Source organism: Theobroma umbraticum, unplaced genomic scaffold (assembly GCF_002168275.2).
Source record: "Theobroma umbraticum cultivar Fairchild unplaced genomic scaffold, ASM216827v3 scaffold_30.0, whole genome shotgun sequence".
In the NCBI taxonomy this organism is placed as follows: domain Eukaryota; kingdom Viridiplantae; phylum Streptophyta; class Magnoliopsida; order Malvales; family Malvaceae; genus Theobroma; species Theobroma umbraticum.
The window spans coordinates 7,267,201-7,288,637 of NW_018397254.1; the positions used below are offsets into that span (position 1 = coordinate 7,267,201).

Sequence of the window (21,437 nt, forward strand, 5' to 3'; positions counted from 1 at the left end):
TTTTTTGACTGTTTCCAGCTCTCAACTTTCATTTGTCTCAGAACAATTCCCCTTTCCCCAGTATGACTGTATACTAATAAAGTAAGGGCTAGTCCAGAAAATTAAAGTTCAACTGCTCTGGTCTTGTTGGCCAACTTGCCCCAAAAAAGACCACCAAACGGGTGAGAGTTCTTACACCTTTTGGGTTCTTTTCAGAAGTGTTTTTGAAGGAAAATATCTTTTTCAAAGTCAACACAGATTTTGAAACATGTAAACATTGGCAGGCCAAAACATTGTCTGCCTCCAAATGTCAAAAATTGTATTATCCTCCTCCTCTCCTCTTCGTTCAAGTCCAATCTTTCTCTTCTCTCCTCTACCCCGAAGCGTGTGAAAAGGATTATATATCTCCAAGTATACAAAGACAAGAATTTTGCTTTACCAAGAACAAATTGCAATGTCGGCATGCTGACACGAAACTAAGAATCTTAGATTCATTCCCCAATTCTTATTGTCAATTGATAAAGACATGAAAACACGTTAAGCATAATCTTACAAATACATTGTATATATATAAATAAACATAATCTCAATAATAATATGATAATAATACGATTATTAAGATATAATTTTTCATTGTTGCATGCTAGTGCCACTGACCAAGCCGATGCCGGCCCTACTAAGAATGGAATTTTCGAGTACATGAGAAAACGAGAAGGAGCACAAAGGGGGGGTGTTAGTTAAAGAAAGTGAGCTCTTAAGTTCAAAATTTTCAAAAAAGCTTAACCAAGAATTCAAGTCAAACTACAGAATCATCGAAGATTCGGCCCCTCTCTCTTTTTCTTTTGCTCCATGTTTAATTTAGATCTGTATCTTCAATTTGTCGCTTTGCATCAAGAGATTAAAATGGTGGAGCCCTTCATAATGGAATGGTGAGCCTAAATTGTGTAACCATATTTTAATATGTTTTCTATGCATTCTTTTTTGGTAATAGTCTTTATTTTATGAAGAAAAGATGAACTTGTGTTTCTCTAAAAGTGGATGAAAGATAATCATTGAAGATTACAATAATAATGCTGTCGGTCCACATCCAAAATAAAAAACATATTTAAAGACATTTAAATGGCTGTATATTATTTAATTAACTGTGGTCTAGATTCAATCAACTTGATGGGTGGATGACTATTCCAAAACCGGCTTACAAATAGAAAATAGACGAGGGAAGGAAGGATATCTTTGGAATATAGAAATAATAAAAGACATATTATAGAAATATGATAATACACATACTAGGAAATCTGGGTTCTTTTCTAGAGAATGGAATCGTTGGTTTTAACTTCTATCTTTTACTGGAAGGGGAAATAATGTGTCTAGTGGGAATGAAACATGGCCTACCTCTCACCCCTCTTACCTTACCCACCCATCACCTTCTCACTTTTCTCAGGTTCTTTCCCAGCAGAGCCAAGATTTTCCCTTTTTTCTTTTTGGTTATTGCGATTAGTCTAATTTGATCACCACCATGCTGCTCGGAAACATTTGAATAAATTCTTCATATGTTATTCATTTATAAAATTTAATTGCTTTGAAAAACTTCTTAAAATTTGTATTTTTTTTCTAACAACTTATTATTAATCATGTAAATCAATCTCCACAATGGTTTGGGATTTTGTACATGAAGTTGTTTTAGCCGGTTGGGGAGGGATAATTTTGTTCGGAGACTCCTTAGGGCCACTTTGAATCTATTGAGGAGGAAGGCTAAATGTTCAATTAGAGTTAAACATTTAGATACTTTTTTAATTATGGTTTAAATATTTCAATTGTAACAATTAAAAGTTAAATGTTTTTTATTTTTTATAATTAAGGGTTAAGTTGACAGGTGAATAGAATGTATGATACAACAGATTGTGTGAGCTGATGACATAGTAGCTTTGAAAAATATAGTATTACATGTCATATTTTAAAATTTAGTTGTTATACATCATATCATAAATAATTAATGGGGTATTTTAAAAAATAACTCTTAAAAATAAGATGTTTTCAAAGATAGCCTCGTTTAAAATTTTAACTATTTTTAACCAAGTTAGACAAAATTACCCTTAATGAAATTGTACACCATGATGTTACACACTATGTACAGAAACATGTTACACGCCATGATTAGATTGTTACATGCCATGTATAAAAACGTGTGACACGGCATGGTTAGGTTGTTACACGCCATGTACAAAAATATGTTCATGTCATGGTTAAGTTATTATACACCATGTTAAAAAAAATACTATTGTTACACGCCATGTACAAAAACATGTTACACGCCATGTTAAAAAAAAACTGTTGTTACACGCTATGTAAAAAAACATGTTACATGTCATGGTTAAAAAAGGTTGTTACACGTCATGTTGAAAAAAAAATACTATTATTACACGTCATGTTGAAAAAATATTGTTGTTACATGGCATATTCAAAAACATTTTGTTACACTTTAATGCCTAAACTATTGTTGTTACCTACAAACCAAAACTTCAAATCTTCTCAACTCTCTTTATTTTATTTTTTTTTGATAATTTGGCACCAATTAAGTGTTTCTAACATGTTTTTATAAATCAAAACACAAATTTTCTTATCTAAAATACATATTTTGATTAAAAATTGAAAAAAAAATTTATTGAAAAAAAAAATTTATTGAAAACTTAGGTTTATAAATTTTAAATTTTTAAGTTTATTGGTGTCTAGATCTCAAATTGATTCAATTAAAAGTTATTTCAAACATCCATGATCATTTCTACTATTTAGTTTTATCTAAAATATCTAAAAATTAAATTCTCTAAGTAGCCATCCACTCAAGCACATTAAAACCATCGTTTGGTGTTTTCAAAGTAATAGAAAGAGAAATCTGAAAGCGCGGGAGAGGAAAATCGGGACCATAGTAAATGAATGCCGAAGAGAGAAATCGATAAAATTAGAGAGAATGGGATGTTGAGAGAGATAAATCGGAAGCACAAATGGGGAGAAATTATGATGAATGGTTTAATTTATTTGAAATAGTTTTAAGGGTATTTTTGTCAAGTCATGGCTAAATATGGCTAAAAATAATTAAATTTATTTTGATAGTTATTTTTGAAATGCCTTTATCAAGAAAGGTTGTTTTTCACAATTTTCTTTAATTATTACACGTCATGTTGAAAATTTAATTATTACACGCTATGTTGAAAATTAAATTATTACACGTCATGTTGAAAAATATAATTATTACATGTTATGTTGAAAATTTAATTATTCCACATTATGTTAAAAATTTTAATTGTAACATACCATGATGAAAAAGTTATTATCCGTCACATCATATTGATTTAGCAAACGGCGATGAGAACCCATAAATAAGCAATGCTTGATAAGTTGAAGATGATAGACACCCAGTTGGACGATGAGACAATGGAGAGGGAAACAATTGGAGAGGAAAAGAGGCAAAGTGTGAGTAATTTGGGTTGATGGTGGAAAAATTAAAATAATGAGAAATTTTAACTAATGGGAGTAATCAAATAGAGGGAAACAGAATCGTTATTGCATGGATAAAATAGCGTCATTTGTTAAAAATCCAATTCACTTGCCACATTAGAGGTAAAAATATAAATAACATCCACATCATGGACGTGTCTTGCACAAACTGGACATCTCTTATCTTAACCATTAATGGTAAAGAATCAAAAATGTTTAACTCTTAATTATTATAATTAAAACTTTTAGTCCTAAGTTGATAAAAATCTAAAAATATTGGTTTCAAATTGAACATTTAATCGGAAAAAAAAAAACAAAACAAGAATCGTGTAATTTAATCCTTGACACAATAGGGATAGGTTGTTTTTATGTTCATTTATGCAGATTAGCATTGTGAGGGATGCTTTGCACTCAATGTGCTATTCTGCTCCAATATTGATTTATGATAGTTTTTTGTAATCATTTAAGGTAATGAAATATTATTTTATACTCGTCAAAAAAATTTAAAAAAAAAAACCTAAATTATTTGACATCACGTAAATCAAGACTTTGGAGTTATGAATTATGAAATCCTTGGCTCAAATGATGCATGCTGATGTAAACTGAATGCAACCTTATGTTTGCCTTTATCCAATTCATCTATTGATCACTAATGAAATTTTTCTTGAAAAGAAAAATATAGGATGAAGAATTTTGAACTTCAAACTTCTTTAAAGGCAATGAATAGCTTTGTCTTTAACTGATAATGAATAGTTACTTTTATTTAGAGTAGTAAACAATGTGAATGTTTTAAAATAAACATAGGGGCAAAAGAGAATTAATAATTATCCACTTAAGAGATTTCAACGTTTTCATTTTTATGGAAAAGATATATGTATTTAATAATTATCATGTCCATTAATTAACATGAGAACCACTCTAAGTACATATTGCGGGCCACGATATGTAACTTCTTTTGCAATAAATTGTAAACCAACTTGATCAAACCCAACAAATTAATGTCTTTCAATTCAAAGTTTTTATTTTACCTATTGCAGGCCACTAAGTTAATTTGTTTTAGTAAAACGTTAAACAGTGTTTATAGGTACTTATTAAGATGACGTTTCTAAAAAAAATTCTTATAATTAATGTATTATCTATTCTTGAATTTGGTAGAAATAACACATTAAATAAAAACTATTTCTTAAAATAAAATTTTAACTAAACTTAACAAGTATCTATAAACACCCATTAATCAAACCCTTTGTTTTATTGACTTAAGTACCCTTAACTAAGGTTGGAGAGGAAATTAAGGCGAGCCTTTAAGAACACTTCAAATCCATTTCCCTACCTTTTAAAGGATTTATCCTCGTCTTGACAATTAAAATAATTAAAAAAAAAAAGAAACAATGATTACTGCCCGATACAAAAATTTGCATCATCGAGGTATTAAGTAGGTGTTCATTAGTCAAGGTAATATTAATAATGTCAATTTAGCTATTCAAAGGCTTAATGAAAAAAGAAACGATGTAGGAACCACATTGGTCTTCATCTCTCAAATACAGCCCCACTCAATAGTCCTAATATCTACGCAGATTATTATAATTATTAGTTATTGTAAAGTTTTATAATATTAATAAAATAAACTGTCATGTCAGGTCGAGTGGGGTAGCACTTATGCTCATAAAATTTGTCAGGTTTGAAATATGGTTGGTTGTCCATGATCACCCAAATATTATGTGGGCCTCTGCTCTTGGATTACCTTAGTATTTAAGTTATCAAATATTGGTGTAAATGGATGGACCAAGGGCTACAAGGCATGCCCCCCTACTCAAACCCAACACGAACAAGGATCTTTAAGTGTGGTCCAGCCCAATTCAAGTTATTATATTATTAATTATGTATTTATAAATAATTTAAATTAATTAAAATTTTAAAAATATTACATTTTATCAAAATAACGAATTATGCTATTTTACAAAGTCTTTGTTTGTAAATAAGTGTATGCAATTTCATCAAAAGACCCAACTGATGAACACTGGCAAGTTCAACTCATTTTGTCAAACTAAAAAATAGATTGCATGAAAAGATATAACATGATTTAATGCATGTTTATACAAAAAAATATGTGAGGTTAAGTTTTAATATAGTGTCTCATGTGAAATTAAATCGTTACTTGTCCTGGTAGTTTGTTAAGTACTTGTAGGCCTAAGTCCTAATGAAATGCGAAATCCAGTGATTGAATTTGAGGATATGGGTGCAATCCCATACCTACATATCTATTTTTTGGAACCAAAAAGAAAAAAATTAATCTAAGGATTAAATCATTTTGGTACAAACCCTTCCTTGACCCAGTCACCCGAGCTTTTATTCTTCTGAAATTAATATCCAAGAGCCCAAATCATCCGGTTTGTCCAGGTCAACATCCAGGACGGCATCGAGGAAAGAACGGCAAAGACCCCGCGTCAGACAAAGCCATATCTACTTCCGGATAAGGTAAATGTCGTGTCGACTTGCAATAGACTAATAGTTTATAAAATCAATTTCAGGCTCGTGCTGCTATTGGAATCAGTATCCAGGTGGTCTCCAGCAGCAAGCCAGCCACTTGGGGGCGCTTGGGTTTGCCACGAAAAGAACATTTCTAAGTGATTAAAAATTGAAGACAAGGACAAAGAACAAGTCTCGGCACACGGAATTAGCTGGGAAATCCCAAAATTCCATTGCATTCGTACTACTACGAATTGATTTTCCGGGTGATGTGGATTGTCTCACTTTCGTCACCAACGTCCTTTTACAGTTCCATGATTTGATAATTCCACTGTAATTAAAGTAGGAAACGAAATCCAAGTTGCAAAAGGAGAGCAGAATGTTCGTGGCCCCCAAAAGGAGAAAAGACTAGGCGCCTTCGGGGGCGGGTTTGGGCCACGTGTTCCACGCGCTGTTACGCGGCAAAAACCTACTAGCTCAAGGCTCGAACACACCACCGTCCCTTCGTGTGATTTTGTCCGATGGGGGACAATGGCAGTTGGAAAGGATTTAACTGTCAACCGTGTGTTGGAAAGCGTGTGACGTCACTCTGGAAAGGTTTCTCTTTGATTCCTTCGACTAGCGCTTACCAACTTGCCACCTCATTCTTTCCACCATCTGTTCCCCATGCTTCGTTTAAGTTTCCAAACTGTCCAAAGTCGTCGCCGATGTTTTCCCTAACTCGGCAAACAATATCTTTCCTAAAACTATATTTCATTAAAATTTAAATATATACTCCTTTTTTTAAAAAAAATTACACCTAGAAAAATTATCCATGGTTTGATGATTTTTAAATCTTTTTTTAATTCAGTAAAGCTTCTATAAATTATTAAAACATGTATAATTTTAATTAAAAAAATTAAACTATTATTGTGATTTTGCTTAAACCAAATATTAATAATTAATTTTTAGTCAATATATTTGAGTATTTTCAAATTTTGAGATTAAAAAACAAATGTTTTACAGATAAGAAAAGTTGTTGTGATTAAACTTAACAATTTTTGTTCACATATTTTAATTGTATCATCAATATAAATTTTAAAAAGCAATAAAATCTTTTAAAATAAAATATTAATAATTATATAAGTAAATATGAGTATAATATGATCAATTTAAATGAATTAAGGTAAAAACATTTTATATAAATATATTTTTTTGTAAATTATATAAACACATTTATTTTATATTTTTTTGAAAAGCATATGAATGCGTTTATTAAATATGTAATGCTACATGTCATACTTAACATATTTATTAAAAGACCTGTTTAAATTTTACATGATATGATATGATTGATAACTCATTTAAACATTAACAAATTAACATGATTAATACAATTATATTAAAATATTTATTTTTAATAATTTAATTTTAACATATATATGAACAAAATAAAATTTTATTGTTCAAAATTAAAACTAAAAAATTGCTAAACAAGAATAACAGACAATGATATCCATCAAGCATCAACATTCAACATAAGAAAACCATAATAAAATTCAAATAATATCCATAGTATGTCAATATAATAAAACACCAAAAGCTAAAATTGAAGACTCTTCTGTCACTCTAACATCATTTTTATACCACAAAAACTATTTATAAAATAAAAATAATCTACTAATAATATTTGATAAAATTGATATGAGTTATTTATACAGATCACAATGGGTAAATGATAAACATGTTAAATCAATTAACTAAATAAGTAAACAATTAATATGGATTGATATAGTACATGATTAAAACAAATTTAACAAGTCTTAAATGAGTTAATTAAGGAAGTTTGACATGAAATTAAGGTGTCGTTAAGATTAATACACGAACCTAATTACTTTAAATCCAAATCAACTTAATTTCATATGCCGTATATAAAATTGTCTAAGTCTAATTATCATTTGTGATACAATAACTAAGAGGAGGTCAAGGTCAAGGTCTATTCAAATAATAAGTTGGTTGTGTTAAAAAAAGGTTTGACATTCTTTTTGTATACAAATCTTAACAATCCAGAATTGACATAGTCTACACTTGAAGATATGATATTTGTGACTTGAATAATATTTAATAAAAAAAAAATTTACTTAGAGGTTGAAGAAGTTTTAGCAAAAGCCCAAGGACCATCTGCTTACCATTAAGTACATGCATATATACTTTATGGACAAAAATAAATTCAATTTATTTATTGAATAAATGGAAAACAAACAAACTCAATTTTATCTTACTATCTGGATTCACACAAAATATATTTTGATTGCAAATTTTGTTAATTAGGAATCATATTCATATAACAAAATATTTATGAACATGATATAATTTAAGAAGATAAAAAAATAGTATACTATATATCTACAGAAAAAAAAATCAGCAAAAGTCCCTCAAACTCAAACATTTGTATGAAGTATGAAAAGATCAAACGTTTACGAAGGCGAGGGTCGCAGGAGAAGGATATGGGGCGAGTGAATTGTATACTCAGAATCCAGCAGATAATACTGAAGCTGACCCCTTTGACTCCGACAGTTACAGATATAGTCTCTCAACATAAAAAATTGAAAACCCGACTAGTCAAATATCCTACGTGTCGTCCCCTAGTTGATCCACAAGTTGCAAAAACCTGACAGCTGGCCGCGAAACCTAGTCCTAGTCTTTTAGAAGCCTTCTTATCGCGAAAACTATGTTCAAAGCGTGGATCCCCACACCCTCTACCCCACAAGCCACAGCCTGGATCCTCTTCACTTTCCGTGTCCGCCACCCTTTTTTTTGTTCTGTAAAGAAGCTCAATTTCTAAGCCATCTGGAGAACTACATTTATATAACGCGCCATTTCACACTTCTAAATTCTAATTCACTCAGTCAGTTAACAAAGCTCATCATTTTCTTCGTGCTTGCAAATTCTCAAGTCCAAAAAACTAATCACTTCCTATAAGTTAAAAGGCTTTTTTTTTTTACCTTTACTCAGCTGAAAGTTCACTCTCAAACTTCACTTCAAATACTCAAAGTCAAACGTTGTTCGACTGGAAGTTCCAAGTGTTACTACTGTTTTATTCCTTCTTTCAGAAATGGATTTTTTGGCTCAAGATTATGAGATGCTGGATTCTGGGTCCGTTTCCTCGCCGATTTCCGATAGTGGAAGTGTGAACTGTCGACCGGCGAATTTCTCCGATGAGGATGTGATGCTAGCTTCGAGTTATCCGAAGAAGAGAGCCGGGAGGAAGAAGTTCCGGGAGACTCGGCACCCTGTGTACCGTGGAGTCCGCCGCAGGAACTCCGGGAAGTGGGTTTGTGAAGTCAGGGAGCCAAACAAGAAGTCGAGGATTTGGCTGGGGACTTTCCCCACCGCGGAGATGGCGGCGCGTGCACACGACGTGGCGGCGATAACCCTGAGGGGAAGGTCTGCTTGTCTGAACTTTGCGGACTCCGCTTGGAGGCTTCCAGTTCCGGCTTCTACGGATCCTAAGGATATTCAGAAGGCGGCGGCAGAAGCGGCGGAGGCATTTCGATCGGCTGAGCATTCGGATGGGAACTCTGGATATGACGCAAAGAGAGAAGAAAACACGGAGGCGGAGAAGGTGACAGAATCTGAAAATGGGTTTTATTTAGACGAGGAGGAGATATTTGGGACACCGAGGTTTTTGGCAAACATGGCGGCAGGGATGTTGCTGTCACCTCCTCGTTGTGGGTATAATGGAAATGAAGAAGAATGCGATGTTGCTGATGATTATGTACCCCTATGGAGTCATTCCATTTAAAATTACTTCAAATCAAGCATACAGGTGTGAGTTATATAGTGTGCCTTGGCTGATGGTTGCACCAATTGTTTCCGTACTTGAAATTTTTTGGGCTAGTACGGATGATGTATATTTGTAATTCTCTTGAAATTCTCCTAAAAGGTGAGCACACACAGGCGCTCCAGCTTGTAAGTTGTATCGCACTGATTTGAAAGATTTTTCTCTGACGATGGTCTTAGGTATCTGGTTGACTTGATCGATTCGATGACAATGTATGGGTACACCAATATAGGGGCAGTTTGGTTATCCAACATTTGCGGTGTGATGTTCCTTTTAAAATCTTTGACTTGATGACATAGATTTTCCATAGCAGACGCCAGCATCAACAAAGGGTTATGAGATCCCTCCAATGTGGATATTGTGGGGTCAGGGAACTCAGAGATCATGTTGTACTAAAGTTTAGAATGGAACACCAACAAAAGGAAAATGGATGAAAAAATTGGAGATTAGAAGCTTATATGGAATGGAGATGTTGAATTGAGAATGCCACCAAATTCTGAGCATTGCACTGTAAATAGCCCGACACTTTGTCGACTTTTTAAGTCCAAGCTAAGATGAGCCCAATTATAGTAAGGTTTGATCAAATGGGCTTCTCCGCATCTCGGGGCCTCATCTCGTGTATGCTTTTGAATCATAATGCGTCAGACTTTAATTTGGCTTCAATATAGTTTACAATTCTTTGCACGACAGGCGACAAAACTAAAGGCATTGTAAAGTGACAAGAATGCTTACACGTGACATCGTTCCCTACAAACACTGATTGATCAAGCAGTGCAAGTAAAACATGCCTGTTTGAAAGATATCACAAATTTACATTGAGATTTGATTGCCTTTGTGAATATGTACCGATCATCACGAAAAAAACAAAGACAAGATTCTAAAAAATTGGACTTCAATTACAGTGCATATCTTTGCATTGCGAAGATATTTTCAACCATCAGCAAACAAAATGCAAAAGAGTCCGGCCATGTTAAGCATTCTAGAAAAAAACGCAGAGACACAGAGGAGCCATAGATGTTTCATGCACAGGCGAGCTTGATCACGGGTGAGTTTGGTTACTTGACAGATTTCACCATCCAGTTAGTGCATGCGTTCCATGAAAGAAATATCACTTTATTTTCTTAAGGAGGGTTGTGGTCCTGAACTCAGCATCATCCCTGACAAAGCTCCAGCAAATGTAAGTAAGAGGGATACTAGCAGCATGCCAGAGAGCATGAGCATCAACAAACCCCCTATAAGGTGGGAATTCATATATTTGCAAAAGCACAGCGAGGCTTCCTCCCACAACAAACAGCCAAACCTTCCAGCGAGATGGATGGCTGGTTACACCAGCCCAAACTCCCCAAATGAGAAGTTGAACTACCCCCATAGCCATACAAACTTTCATATTTAGACCTGCAAACAAATCTGACTTGTGATGCAACATAAACCAAATGATAGCTGATAATCATCATTAGTGTTCATTTCAAAAAAAATGAAATATACTTATGACGAAACCAATAAAATGATTGGGCTATAACTGGAAGAGTATTTATGATGAAAGAATAACTCAGCACAAGAGATTGGCGAAGACATTTTGAGAGAAAGTTCAGGAGATCCCAAGTAGCTATCAGACATGGCCATTTTGAATTGAGTGAGCACTTTGGAAAGAAAATACCAAACTGAACCACTGCTCCAACAGTCTCTATTTATAGTCTACAATATGTTGCAAGTATAAAAAATTGCAGAATAAAATTGTACACAAGGCCCAAGTCTAGAGGCTAACTATGTTTAATGTTGAAAATCGTGTTTTGTGCAAAGGGATTAATAAAGAAAGAATTACCATAATCAAGTTTGTAGAAGTTCAGATACAAGATGTGTGTTGTCACAAATGCTATCAGTGGAGCAGCAACCATGACTCTTGAAGCTTCATCTCTCACATCAAATGCTCGTAGTATTGATAAAATAAGACTAAACCCAACTAATGCAACAGCAGATGAATAATCTAGCTTCTCTGTCAACTCAACATCTCTATGGTTAACTAAGTTAGAGCACTCCACATAATATAAAATCAAAATAGTAAAAAAATTCAACAACATTATACAATGAGTACAAGAATATTCCACTGAAAGAACAACCATCTGATTATGTCTTATTTCTATTTTTCAGAGATATAGTGATTATTTGTTACTGATATTACATCATGACTGACTCATCTTCTATATGGACATTGGAAATCATTGTTGCCAGTGAGTACGCTATACATGCTATGCTGAATCACATGTCAAAACCCTTTTGCTCAAATTATTTTCTGGAAAGCGTCAAAAAGTGTTTACATGACTAAGAACTTGACAAGGCTCTGGTATAAGAATTTCTCCTCATTGTTTCAGTGCAATTTATGAAATGTCACCAAATTGATTCTTTGAGTTCACATCAGGTTGGCCAAAACAATAAAAGAGCTGTGACATCAGGAAGGAACATTGAATCCTATTTTAAAGTTACTCTAGAACTACAATAAAGGAGATGCTTTGAGATAACTGGTCGAAACAAACATAAGGAGGACAGCTTACCGACTGTGAAAAACAGCACTCCAGAACCAGAAGTTCATTGCCAGGATACCATAGATGTGCCACAAGCCAGTAAACTCGTAATAAGTCCTTTTATTAGGCCTCAAAGGCAACTTATAATACAGAAGGATAAAAAAGGAGATCCAACCATGAAACTGTATTGCAAGACTTAGTGCAGAGAAAGCTACAGCAACAGGTTCCTGAAAACATGTGAACTGAATATCATTAACAAGAACAACAGTCTAAAAACAACATAATAATGATAGAAAGGTGATAAACGAAGAACCTGAATCCCATAGACACGTCGAAAAGGCCATTTTCCATGATATTTGACCGGTTTGTCGCCGAGGTTCCCTCTTTGCTCCTCCCTAGAAAGCATACAGTGGTATCGACAATCTGTACGACAGTCCCACTGCTTCCATTTCTGATAAAGGGGCTCTTGTAAATACCATGGCCCATCAATTGGTTTTCCATCAGATGAGAATTTACAGTGTTGAAAGCACGTTTCCCCCACGCACCCACTTTTCTCACAATCCTCCAAACAAGCCCTAATAAATGAACAAACAGCTTAAGAACAATCGTAACAACCTCAAGAGAATCACAATCAAGTTAAATTGCCGAGAAAAGAAAAGGTCATAAAAAATACGCAAAAAAGAAATATTCTAAATATAGCAACTTCAAACATCATAAAAACTCTTATTTGTTACAAGAAAGTACTAATTTTAGTACCATTACTTACAAACTTTTATCAAATAAAACTTAAACACCCTAAACCATAGCTTTTGCCTCTCCAAATAAATCCACCAATAAACTTTTCATCCAATTTTTCCTTCAAAGAAAAAAAATTAATAAGATAAAACAGCAGCTTTTTCTATCAAACAGTACAAACATAATTAAAGAACTAAAATTATTTTCTTATCGAAGCTGCCAATTTTCGTGCGAATAGAATTAAGAAAAGCAAATACAGAGCGAATCGAGAGAAGTAAATCAAGCGAACTTACTTGTAAATCGGATCAGCATCACCTTCACTGGCGTCAAGTGAAGGTACGAGAAAGGAAAGCGCAAAAAAGAGCAGAATCAAACCACAGGGAGCCATTCGATTCATGGCCAAAAAATAAAAAAGTCAACAGGGAAAAAAATGATTCGTGATTTATTTCTACAGAATAAAGGATTTCTTATTGAGATTTCGGAGATGACGTGGTGGATTCTGTCCCATGGAATGGAAAAGAGAGAGAAAGAGAAAGAGTTCGACTTGAAGAACCGAGTTGAGCTGGTACAGCGAACTCAGTAGAGAAAGGAAGGGACAGAGGTGAGTCAGTTTTCAGGAGGAGAGGCAAAGAATCGTCGAGTTATGTGTTTTTTTTATGGAAAATCGTGACCGTGATGGGCGCAGCGACCAGAATCCCGTGAAGAGCTGATCTCAGTAGCGATCCATCGTATGACACGTGGATATGCGAGGCTGTATAATTTTACCAAAATGACATCCCAGTTCCACCATGATGATGCTTATGCCCCTGGCATTGACCAGTTTTAAACGTCGCCGTTTATTGTCTTCCAAAGCAGTTACTTCCACGTGAAAAATCCGTGCTAGAACCGTTGGCAAGTTAAACCAAGAATTTGGACAAAAATTCTCAAAAAATCAAAATTATCTCTCTCTCTCTCTCTCTTTTCTTTTCTATTCATGTGTCCATGGCCACTGCCTCCGCCTCAATAACCGTGCTTCTCCTCCACCATCTCAACCCGACGCGCTTCCCCACTAGCACATGCCACGCCCGCAAGCTCAAGCTCAAGCTCAAGCTCAGTCTTTCTCAAAATTCCCCTCTCCACCAATCATGTACTTTCCCGCCAATTTCTCTCCCCACAACGACAAAATCCGGAAGACTGAACGTCTCGAGTCCAGTATCTCGCGCTTACGTCGCCGGGCCTCCGATCGTGACCGAGCCTGACCCGAAAATCGACGAGCCGGATCCGGATACCGAGAAAGCTGAGCCGCCGAACTTGATCAGTCGGAGGCTACTATGGGTTCTTCTGGTTCGGCACAAGCTCAGAATCAGCGTCTCGGTGTTGGCTCTCATTGGCTGCACCACGTGCACTCTCTCAATGCCCATATTTTCTGGTAAGGGATATCTTTGTTAATGTTAAGTTAAGAAATTAAAAGATTTTAATGCTAATTAAGATCAAGGAAATGTATAGGACGATTCTTCGAAGTGCTTATAGGGGCCAGACCCGAGCCGTTATGGAAGCTGCTTAGCAAAGTTGGGCTTTTATACTCATTGGAGCCCATTTTCACAGTTATTTTTGTCGTAAATATGAATACCATATGGGAGAAGGTTATGTCAACACTTCGAGCTCAGATTTTTAGAAGAGTTTTGATTCAAAAGGTATGTAACTTATGATTATTTTTCACCATTTTCTCTATGGATTTGATATTTAAATTGTAGTATTACTTTTTCTAATTGTACTTTTTTCTTTGTCTATGCAGGCGGAGTTTTTTGATCGATACAAGGTTTGTGAATGGTAAAGAAAATACTTTTTTTTTTTTTTGGTTAGTGGCTTTTTGTCATAGTAGTGTTTTGCTTCTAATAGGTTGGTGAGCTCAGTGGTTTGTTGACATCTGACTTGGGTTCTTTAAAAGATGTTGTCAGCGAGAACATTTCAAGGGATCGCGGGTTCAGGGCACTTTCTGAGGCAAGCCACTCTATACTAAAGCAAACGTGAGCTAGATGTTACCTAAAATTAAGAATGTAGTTTGAATTATCTTTGACTCTGGCCGACTCTATTCTTCTTTCACTGGAATTTAGTTTAAAGTTCCTGGACTTCAAAAACAATTTTAGCAGAATTGTTTGAATCTTGAATGCCATTGATAGTTGAGACTAGTTGCTTAAAAACACTTTGTTTACCTTTGTATTTCTAGGATTTATTCATGTGTGATTCAATGCAAAGCATCATTTATGATTGTATTGATCATTTCATTTCATCCTGAGTATTTTATGTTGTTGTAGGTTGTTGGGACAATATGCATACTGTTTGCTCTATCTCCCCAACTAGCCCCAATTCTGGGCCTGTTGATGCTTTTTGTGTCCGTTTCAGTTGGTAAATTCTTTCTCTTTGGAAATTTGGTTAATTTAGCAGGTTATTCCTTGTTTGAATTTATCTTTATAATAAAAGTGATGTAGGAGTTGTACCTAAACTTTCTATGTATCACACAAGAATAGGTACTAGACCTACTGCCAAAACTTTGTGATACTTCCCTCATCAAATTTGCTGTTGAAGGTGGGCAGGTCAATGGTTTGCAGAGTTTTATTTTGTAGGCTAGTTGCAAGTTTGGCATTTCTTCAACTATTGTCTATTAGTCACGTTCACAAAGGTGCATATACACTTGTCTTCCTTAAACCCTGTATCTTCTGACACCACCTAAATTTGATCTGTTAGTGATTATTACTTTGTGCTCATTGTACTCCCCTTTTGAAATGTGTCATACTTATGCGAGTTCATGTCTTTTTTTTTTTCTGCTTCTGATGATGATGATGATTATTCTTCAAGCTTTATACAAACGATCGACTGTACCTGTGTTTAAAGCTCATGGATTGGCCCAAGCTTCAATGTCTGACTGTGTGACAGAAACATTTTCTGCAATTCGAACTGTATGTTCTTAAAATGCTTTGTCCACCTACCTACTTATCGCTGCATCTCCTCATGGAAATTTGATTTTCTTGAACTCCAAAATCTGACAATGCCAATCACTTGATATCTTTGTTTTACTTCAAGATAAAGGTGTGAGTAAAGCTTTGATGTAGGCTTGACTGAAATAATAACTTTGGTTGTCATAGGTAAGATCCTTTTGTGGGGAAAAGCGTCAAATGTCAATCTTTGGTAGCCAGGTAAGATATTTGACATTGGCTCTTTTATGTAATTACTAAAGCTTTTATTCGCACTGCATAAGTAGTTGAAAGTTCTTTGGTGCGCTTAACATTTATTTTCAAGGGTTTTGGCAGGTTCTTGCATATCAGAAAAGTGGTATAAAGCTTGGGACTTTCAAATCCATAAATGAATCTTTGACCAGGGTTGCTGTCTATATTTCTTTACTGGCCCTGTACTGCCTTGGAGGAAGCAAAGTGAAGGCGGTGAGCATTTCAATCTTGGGATACACTTTCTCTTAACTATCTTAAATGTTCGTGTTATTCATCCTAAATGTTTAACCTTAACCATTTTCCTCTGAGCATTTTATTTTTGTCATTCTTTCATACTAAATGTTTGTCTCTCTCTCTCTCTCATATGCTGATTGCAGGGGGAATTGTCTGTTGGAACTGTGGCTTCTTTCATTGGATACACTTTTACATTAACCTTTGCTGTGAGTCCCTTTTCACCCTCCACACTCACTTATGCTTGCACCTTATGATATGTGCTTTCCGCTGTAACACTCATATCAGGTTCAAGGACTGGTTAATACATTTGGAGACCTACGTGGAACTTTTGCTGCTGTTGAGAGGATTAACTCAGTTATATCTGGAGCAGAAATCGATGAAGCCCTTGCTTATGGTTTAGAAAAAGAAATCCAGAAAAAAGAAGTTGATGATGAAAATATCAAATTGTTCATCTCCAATGGTGCTTTTGAGAAAAATCAACAACTAAATTCACATTACATGTCAGCACTGAAATCAACTAGCAATGTGGGAAGACTAGCTTGGTCAGGCGATGTTTGTCTTGAAGGTATTATTGTATGCAGTCTGCCCAATTTCTATATGAGGCAGTCTTTGTATTTTTTGGAAGATTTGTATCTTCTTATTAAGAAAATATAAAATATTTTTACATTAAGTGAAATAAGGAAGTTTTTGGTAAGAGGAAAGTTTCATACATTTATCATACTATCCTTTTCTGAATAAGTTTAAAATAATTTAGGCTTTTTTATGAAGCTTAGAATGTGAATGTAACTCATCTAGTATGTTAGCAGAAAAGTTAGCTTTTGAAGTAAAATCTCTCTTCTTCATCTTCTTCTTTTGTTTTAAATCAGCTTTTTCTGAGTCACTGGTAAATGTAATCTTGGAGCAATGATCAAATATACATACAATATTCTAGTGCACCATCTAATGTGGTTCTTTGTCCTGCAGATGTACATTTTTCTTATCCTTTAAGGCCTGATGTGGAAATTCTTAATGGTCTTAATTTGACTCTAAAATGCGGAACTGTAACTGCTCTGGTGGGCCCAAGTGGTGCAGGCAAAAGCACAATAGTACAGCTATTGGCACGCTTCTATGAGGTTTGAAAGAAAATTGTTTTTGTTGGTTCTACTTATCTTGCACAAATTGATATTATATTCTTGCAGCCAACGAGTGGTCGTATAACAGTTGCTGGAGAGGATGTCCGAACATTTGACAAGAGTGAATGGGCCCGTGTTGTCTCCATTGTGAATCAAGTATATATTTGAAACTTGCTTTTCAAAAAAAAAAGTATATATTTGAACCTTCATGCATGTTAATTAGCACTTAACATGAAGCCATTGTGCTCGTGCTGTCATTCTTGTGCCTTCTTAACCTTAGCATGATTAATCAAATAACCAGGTCAACTTGCTTTATCAGCCAACCATTGAACTTGTTCATAGGATAATGCTTGTATAGGTTACAAAGCAAAAGGTTACCATCAATAGTGCACCAGACGTGTTGAATGGTATGAATAGCATTCTTTGACTTACTTTGCTAATCATCTGACAGAGTGAAAATGATGACAAATTATCTCAATCAGAATAGATAATAGCCTCCAGGCTGCTGTCCATACTTGTATGTAATAATAGTTCTGTAGTGTTTGTTTAGATTAAGCGAAACTTTACTGAAACATATATGCAAGCGTAGCATCATTCATGTTCTTCCATTTCTGAATGTTGTTGTTGTTAATTAGGAGGATTTAATTAATGGCACTTTGGTGCTGGATTGATGTAGTTGGCTTCATCGGTTTAAGGAATAGCTTGAGTTTGATTGTTTAGGCTTGGATGTAATTCAGACTTTATTGTTGCATTTGTCAATGTTGATATGGATAAAGTGACACAGGAACCTGTTCTATTTTCGGTGTCTGTTGGAGAAAATATTGCATATGGGCTTCCAGATGATAATGTATCCAAGGATGACATTATTAAGGCTGCAAAAGCTGCAAATGCTCATGAATTTATAATTTCCCTTCCACAGGTTTGTTGGTTTGACTTATGCATCTGTCTTTGTTTTGCAAGCATATTTATTTTCTGTTAAATTTTTGTTTACTTGAAAGGGCTATGACACACTGGTTGGTGAGCGTGGAGGCTTGCTGAGTGGAGGACAGAGGCAGGTAATATTCTAAGTATACGTGCATAGTGCTGGTGCATTCTTACATTATCTACATGAGTGGATGTATACATATGTATACAAACATATGTATGTATGTATGCATGTGTGTATGAATAACAGGGAAAGGTAGAAGGGGTAACTGATTCTTACTGGTTCATCTTCAGAGAATTGCTATTGCAAGAGCTCTCCTCAAGAATGCTCCTATCCTGATTCTGGATGAGGTAATTTCTTTTTTATGCCTTGTGCATCTGCACATTCTCTTGGTGCAGATCATTCTCAGCCTGATTCAAGACATGATGCCCAGGCATTATTTAATGCCAGGCCCTAAATTTCTTCCCAAAGGCTTGCTTGGTTGTATTTTTGAAATATTATGGAACTCCATTTCCATTCAGAAGTCTAAATATTAAAATGCATGCTTTTTATTATTATGTTGTTGCAGGCAACAAGTGCTTTGGATGCAGTTAGTGAGCGCCTGGTCCAGGATGCTTTGAACCATCTAATGAAAGGCAGAACAACATTAGTGATTGCTCATAGATTAAGCACAGTTCAGAACGCCCACCAAATTGCCCTTTGTTCTGATGGCGAGATAGCAGAGCTGGGGACGCATTTTGAATTGGTAGCTAGGAAGGGGCAATATGCTTTATTAGTTGGCACCCAAAGGCTGGCATTCGAATAATATTGAATTCGATACATATCATGTCTAAAACAAAGAAGACAAAGGAAAAGAGGAAAAGATGTAATTTAAACTATAGTAACCACCAATAATGCGAGTAGTAGCATTGACTTGGATGCCAATACTTTCTACTTACTGCCTTACTAGTGGCTTTTATATTTGCTGCAACCTTGATTTTGCTTGAGGTTAGACAACTCAATTATGGATTTTGTTTTCTTCTGGGGGTCGTAAAGAGGAGGCAGGAGTGGTTGAAAATAGTTGTATTTTTTCTTTTTGCTTGATCAAAATGTTCATATTTTATAAAGTATCATGTAAAATGATACAAGACTTTGGCATAGCCAAGCACATGATCATAAGGCAGTAACCCAGAACGGTTCTGCTACCAACATCACGCCTAAAACAACAAATACCGGGAGACCCCAAACACCTATTGCTATACATTGTAGCACTTTACCCGTTAACATCATAAATTCAAACAAAGATGTAAAGAACTAATAACTGAGATAATAGTAAGTTATAGTAGGAACTATATTGTTGTAAGTTGTAACAAAGATGATAGTACTAGGAAACTGGTAATAAATAAGTTATACTGTGCCTTTGCAATGTACATTGGTCACTTATATATCAAAGAAATTTAAAGACAAGTTGTTAGCCGAGGCTAGGGGTTGTGACCAGAGGTTGAGCAACGAGCACCGGATGCCGGATTAGGGTTATTTTTTCAAAGCAGGAAACAGGGGAAGTTCCAAGTAACTCTTCCTGAGTTTTTTTTTCCGGTAAATAAATACTTATTACACTTTAGATAGTCATGAGTAACATTGTAACAATATATACAACATATTTTTATGTGGTGAAAATTGCATGCTTCATGAAGAATTACATAAGGTGATGACAGCATTCAGTTTGGCAAGGCATTCAGTGGGAAGACCGAGGAAAGAATTCATGAAGAAATCATCAATAGGGTCAACAGATGCTACTCCAACCAATTTGCAATTCCCTTTGTTATCCAACCTCTCTCCTCTTGCACTTCTAATCTTTCCTTTTGATTCCTCAGATGTTAAAACTGTCTTCACCAGCAATGGTGGTGCTTTGTAAATACTCCCAACAGAAAAGCAGAACTTGGCCAAGAATTCCAGGTCAACCTACAAAAGCAAATGCAAAGAAACATCGCAATTCATGCAATATTTGCTTCTTTAACAAACTACTGTGTTACTTTAAGTAAGCTTAACTTACCTTGCCAGATTCTTGGTTGATGTTTCCTTTAAAGAGTTGAGGGACAATGTCAATCTTCAAAAACGGTGGCAACGGCAATCCCAGAAACTTGGTTGTTGCACTTGTCAGTGGTGGAACGTACAGTGTTTTAAGGTCAAAACTAACTGAAAGTTCATTACCATCGTTGATCTTAGTACCAGTTCCAGTTCCTGCTCCCCCTTCAGCATTATACTCAAAGTCGGGATATCTGGAAATACCTAGCTTACAAGCTCCCAGGGTCCTGAAGCTAATACCATAGACATCAGCCTTTGGCAGCTGGGTTTCGATGGATTTGGTTGTGGAAACAGCTTCGCCTTTGTTTGGTGCATAAGAAGAGAAAGCAATAAGTCTAGTTCTAAAACGTGGTTTCCTTGCAGGGACCTGACATAAGATTGGTGGTTCCAAGGAGTTCAGTTTACAACCCATTTTCTGTTGGGAATGGAAAGCTTCGTTTTGAGTTCTCAAAAGTGAAAAGAAGAGTAGCACACGTATTCTTGCAATGGAATCATGTTATCAGCTAATCCATGTGGAATAACCGAAAGCACTAATTGTTTTTGTTCAAATAGATGAATGGAGTATATCAAAATGCGTGGCTGGTTTTGTTGGAAAGTTAGGACCTTATCTTTTACACTTTGGAAAAATCATGGAATATGGTGAAATTTCGTCCAATTGATGCACTGATGGTGATTTGTGAATCAAGTCGGCTCTGAATCTAACGTTTACATATTCAAAATCTATGACCAAAATAACTGGAATCAAACCGGCCAAAAGAAACTAAATCTTCTTCTTCTTTTGTTTCATTGCTTGGAACGGTCACGATTGTTATTACCGTCAATCACAATTGCCAAATCTTATCGTTAAACCGGACCTTACTCGGTTATCAAATTGCAAATAGAAGT

General features: G+C 35.1%; 4 protein-coding genes across 4 annotated transcripts; 2 read left to right on the top strand and 2 right to left on the bottom strand.

The window, feature by feature from the left end:
- The first annotated feature begins 8,789 nt into the window (after positions 1-8,789).
- LOC110426215 (dehydration-responsive element-binding protein 1D) lies at positions 8,790-9,942 on the top strand. The gene has a single exon (XM_021441395.2). The coding sequence runs from the start codon at positions 9,032-9,034 to the stop codon at positions 9,719-9,721; it is 690 nt and encodes a 229-aa protein (XP_021297070.1). The 5' UTR covers positions 8,790-9,031; the 3' UTR covers positions 9,722-9,942.
- Positions 9,943-10,632: 690 nt separating this feature from the next.
- Positions 10,633-13,701, bottom strand: LOC110426206 (uncharacterized). Its single transcript, XM_021441383.2, has 5 exons — positions 13,308-13,701; positions 12,593-12,854; positions 12,310-12,506; positions 11,583-11,770; positions 10,633-11,155 (listed from the first exon to the last, which is right to left on the bottom strand). Exons 1-5 carry the CDS (start codon positions 13,409-13,411, stop codon positions 10,869-10,871), a joined length of 1,038 nt encoding a protein of 345 aa, XP_021297058.1. The 5' UTR covers positions 13,412-13,701; the 3' UTR covers positions 10,633-10,868.
- Positions 13,702-13,896: 195 nt separating this feature from the next.
- Positions 13,897-19,497, top strand: ABCB28 (non-intrinsic ABC protein 8). The gene is made up of 16 exons (XM_021441370.2): positions 13,897-14,422; positions 14,500-14,687; positions 14,789-14,812; positions 14,893-14,994; positions 15,309-15,399; positions 15,850-15,950; positions 16,137-16,187; positions 16,302-16,430; positions 16,595-16,657; positions 16,737-17,016; positions 17,415-17,563; positions 17,630-17,719; positions 18,348-18,482; positions 18,562-18,618; positions 18,782-18,838; positions 19,057-19,497. The coding sequence occupies exons 1-16, from the start codon at positions 13,996-13,998 to the stop codon at positions 19,291-19,293; spliced, it is 2,181 nt and encodes a 726-aa protein (XP_021297045.1). The 5' UTR covers positions 13,897-13,995; the 3' UTR covers positions 19,294-19,497.
- Positions 19,498-19,887: 390 nt separating this feature from the next.
- Positions 19,888-21,126, bottom strand: LOC110422657 (ATP-dependent Clp protease ATP-binding subunit). The gene is made up of 2 exons (XM_021436664.1): positions 20,521-21,126; positions 19,888-20,429 (listed from the first exon to the last, which is right to left on the bottom strand). The coding sequence occupies exons 1-2, from the start codon at positions 20,962-20,964 to the stop codon at positions 20,154-20,156; spliced, it is 720 nt and encodes a 239-aa protein (XP_021292339.1). The 5' UTR covers positions 20,965-21,126; the 3' UTR covers positions 19,888-20,153.
- Positions 21,127-21,437: the final 311 nt, after the last annotated feature.

Excerpts from the sequence above, each read along its gene's own strand:
- LOC110426215 (XM_021441395.2), top strand. The coding sequence starts at position 9,032 with ATGGATTTTTTGGCTCAAGATTATGAGATGCTGGATTCTGGGTCCGTT.
- LOC110426206 (XM_021441383.2), bottom strand. The coding sequence starts at position 13,411 with ATGAATCGAATGGCTCCCTGTGGTTTGATTCTGCTCTTTTTTGCGCTT. Across the intron at positions 12,855-13,307 it reads GATGCTGATCCGATTTACAA|GGCTTGTTTGGAGGATTGTG; the intron begins GTAAGTTCGCTT and ends TTCATTTATTAG. Across the intron at positions 12,507-12,592 it reads GACGTGTCTATGGGATTCAG|GAACCTGTTGCTGTAGCTTT; the intron begins GTTCTTCGTTTA and ends ACATGTTTTCAG.
- ABCB28 (XM_021441370.2), top strand. The coding sequence starts at position 13,996 with ATGGCCACTGCCTCCGCCTCAATAACCGTGCTTCTCCTCCACCATCTC. Across the intron at positions 17,017-17,414 it reads AGGCGATGTTTGTCTTGAAG|ATGTACATTTTTCTTATCCT; the intron begins GTATTATTGTAT and ends TTTGTCCTGCAG. Across the intron at positions 18,839-19,056 it reads CTATCCTGATTCTGGATGAG|GCAACAAGTGCTTTGGATGC; the intron begins GTAATTTCTTTT and ends ATGTTGTTGCAG.
- LOC110422657 (XM_021436664.1), bottom strand. The coding sequence starts at position 20,964 with ATGGGTTGTAAACTGAACTCCTTGGAACCACCAATCTTATGTCAGGTC. Across the intron at positions 20,430-20,520 it reads TCAACCAAGAATCTGGCAAG|GTTGACCTGGAATTCTTGGC; the intron begins GTAAGTTAAGCT and ends TTGCTTTTGTAG.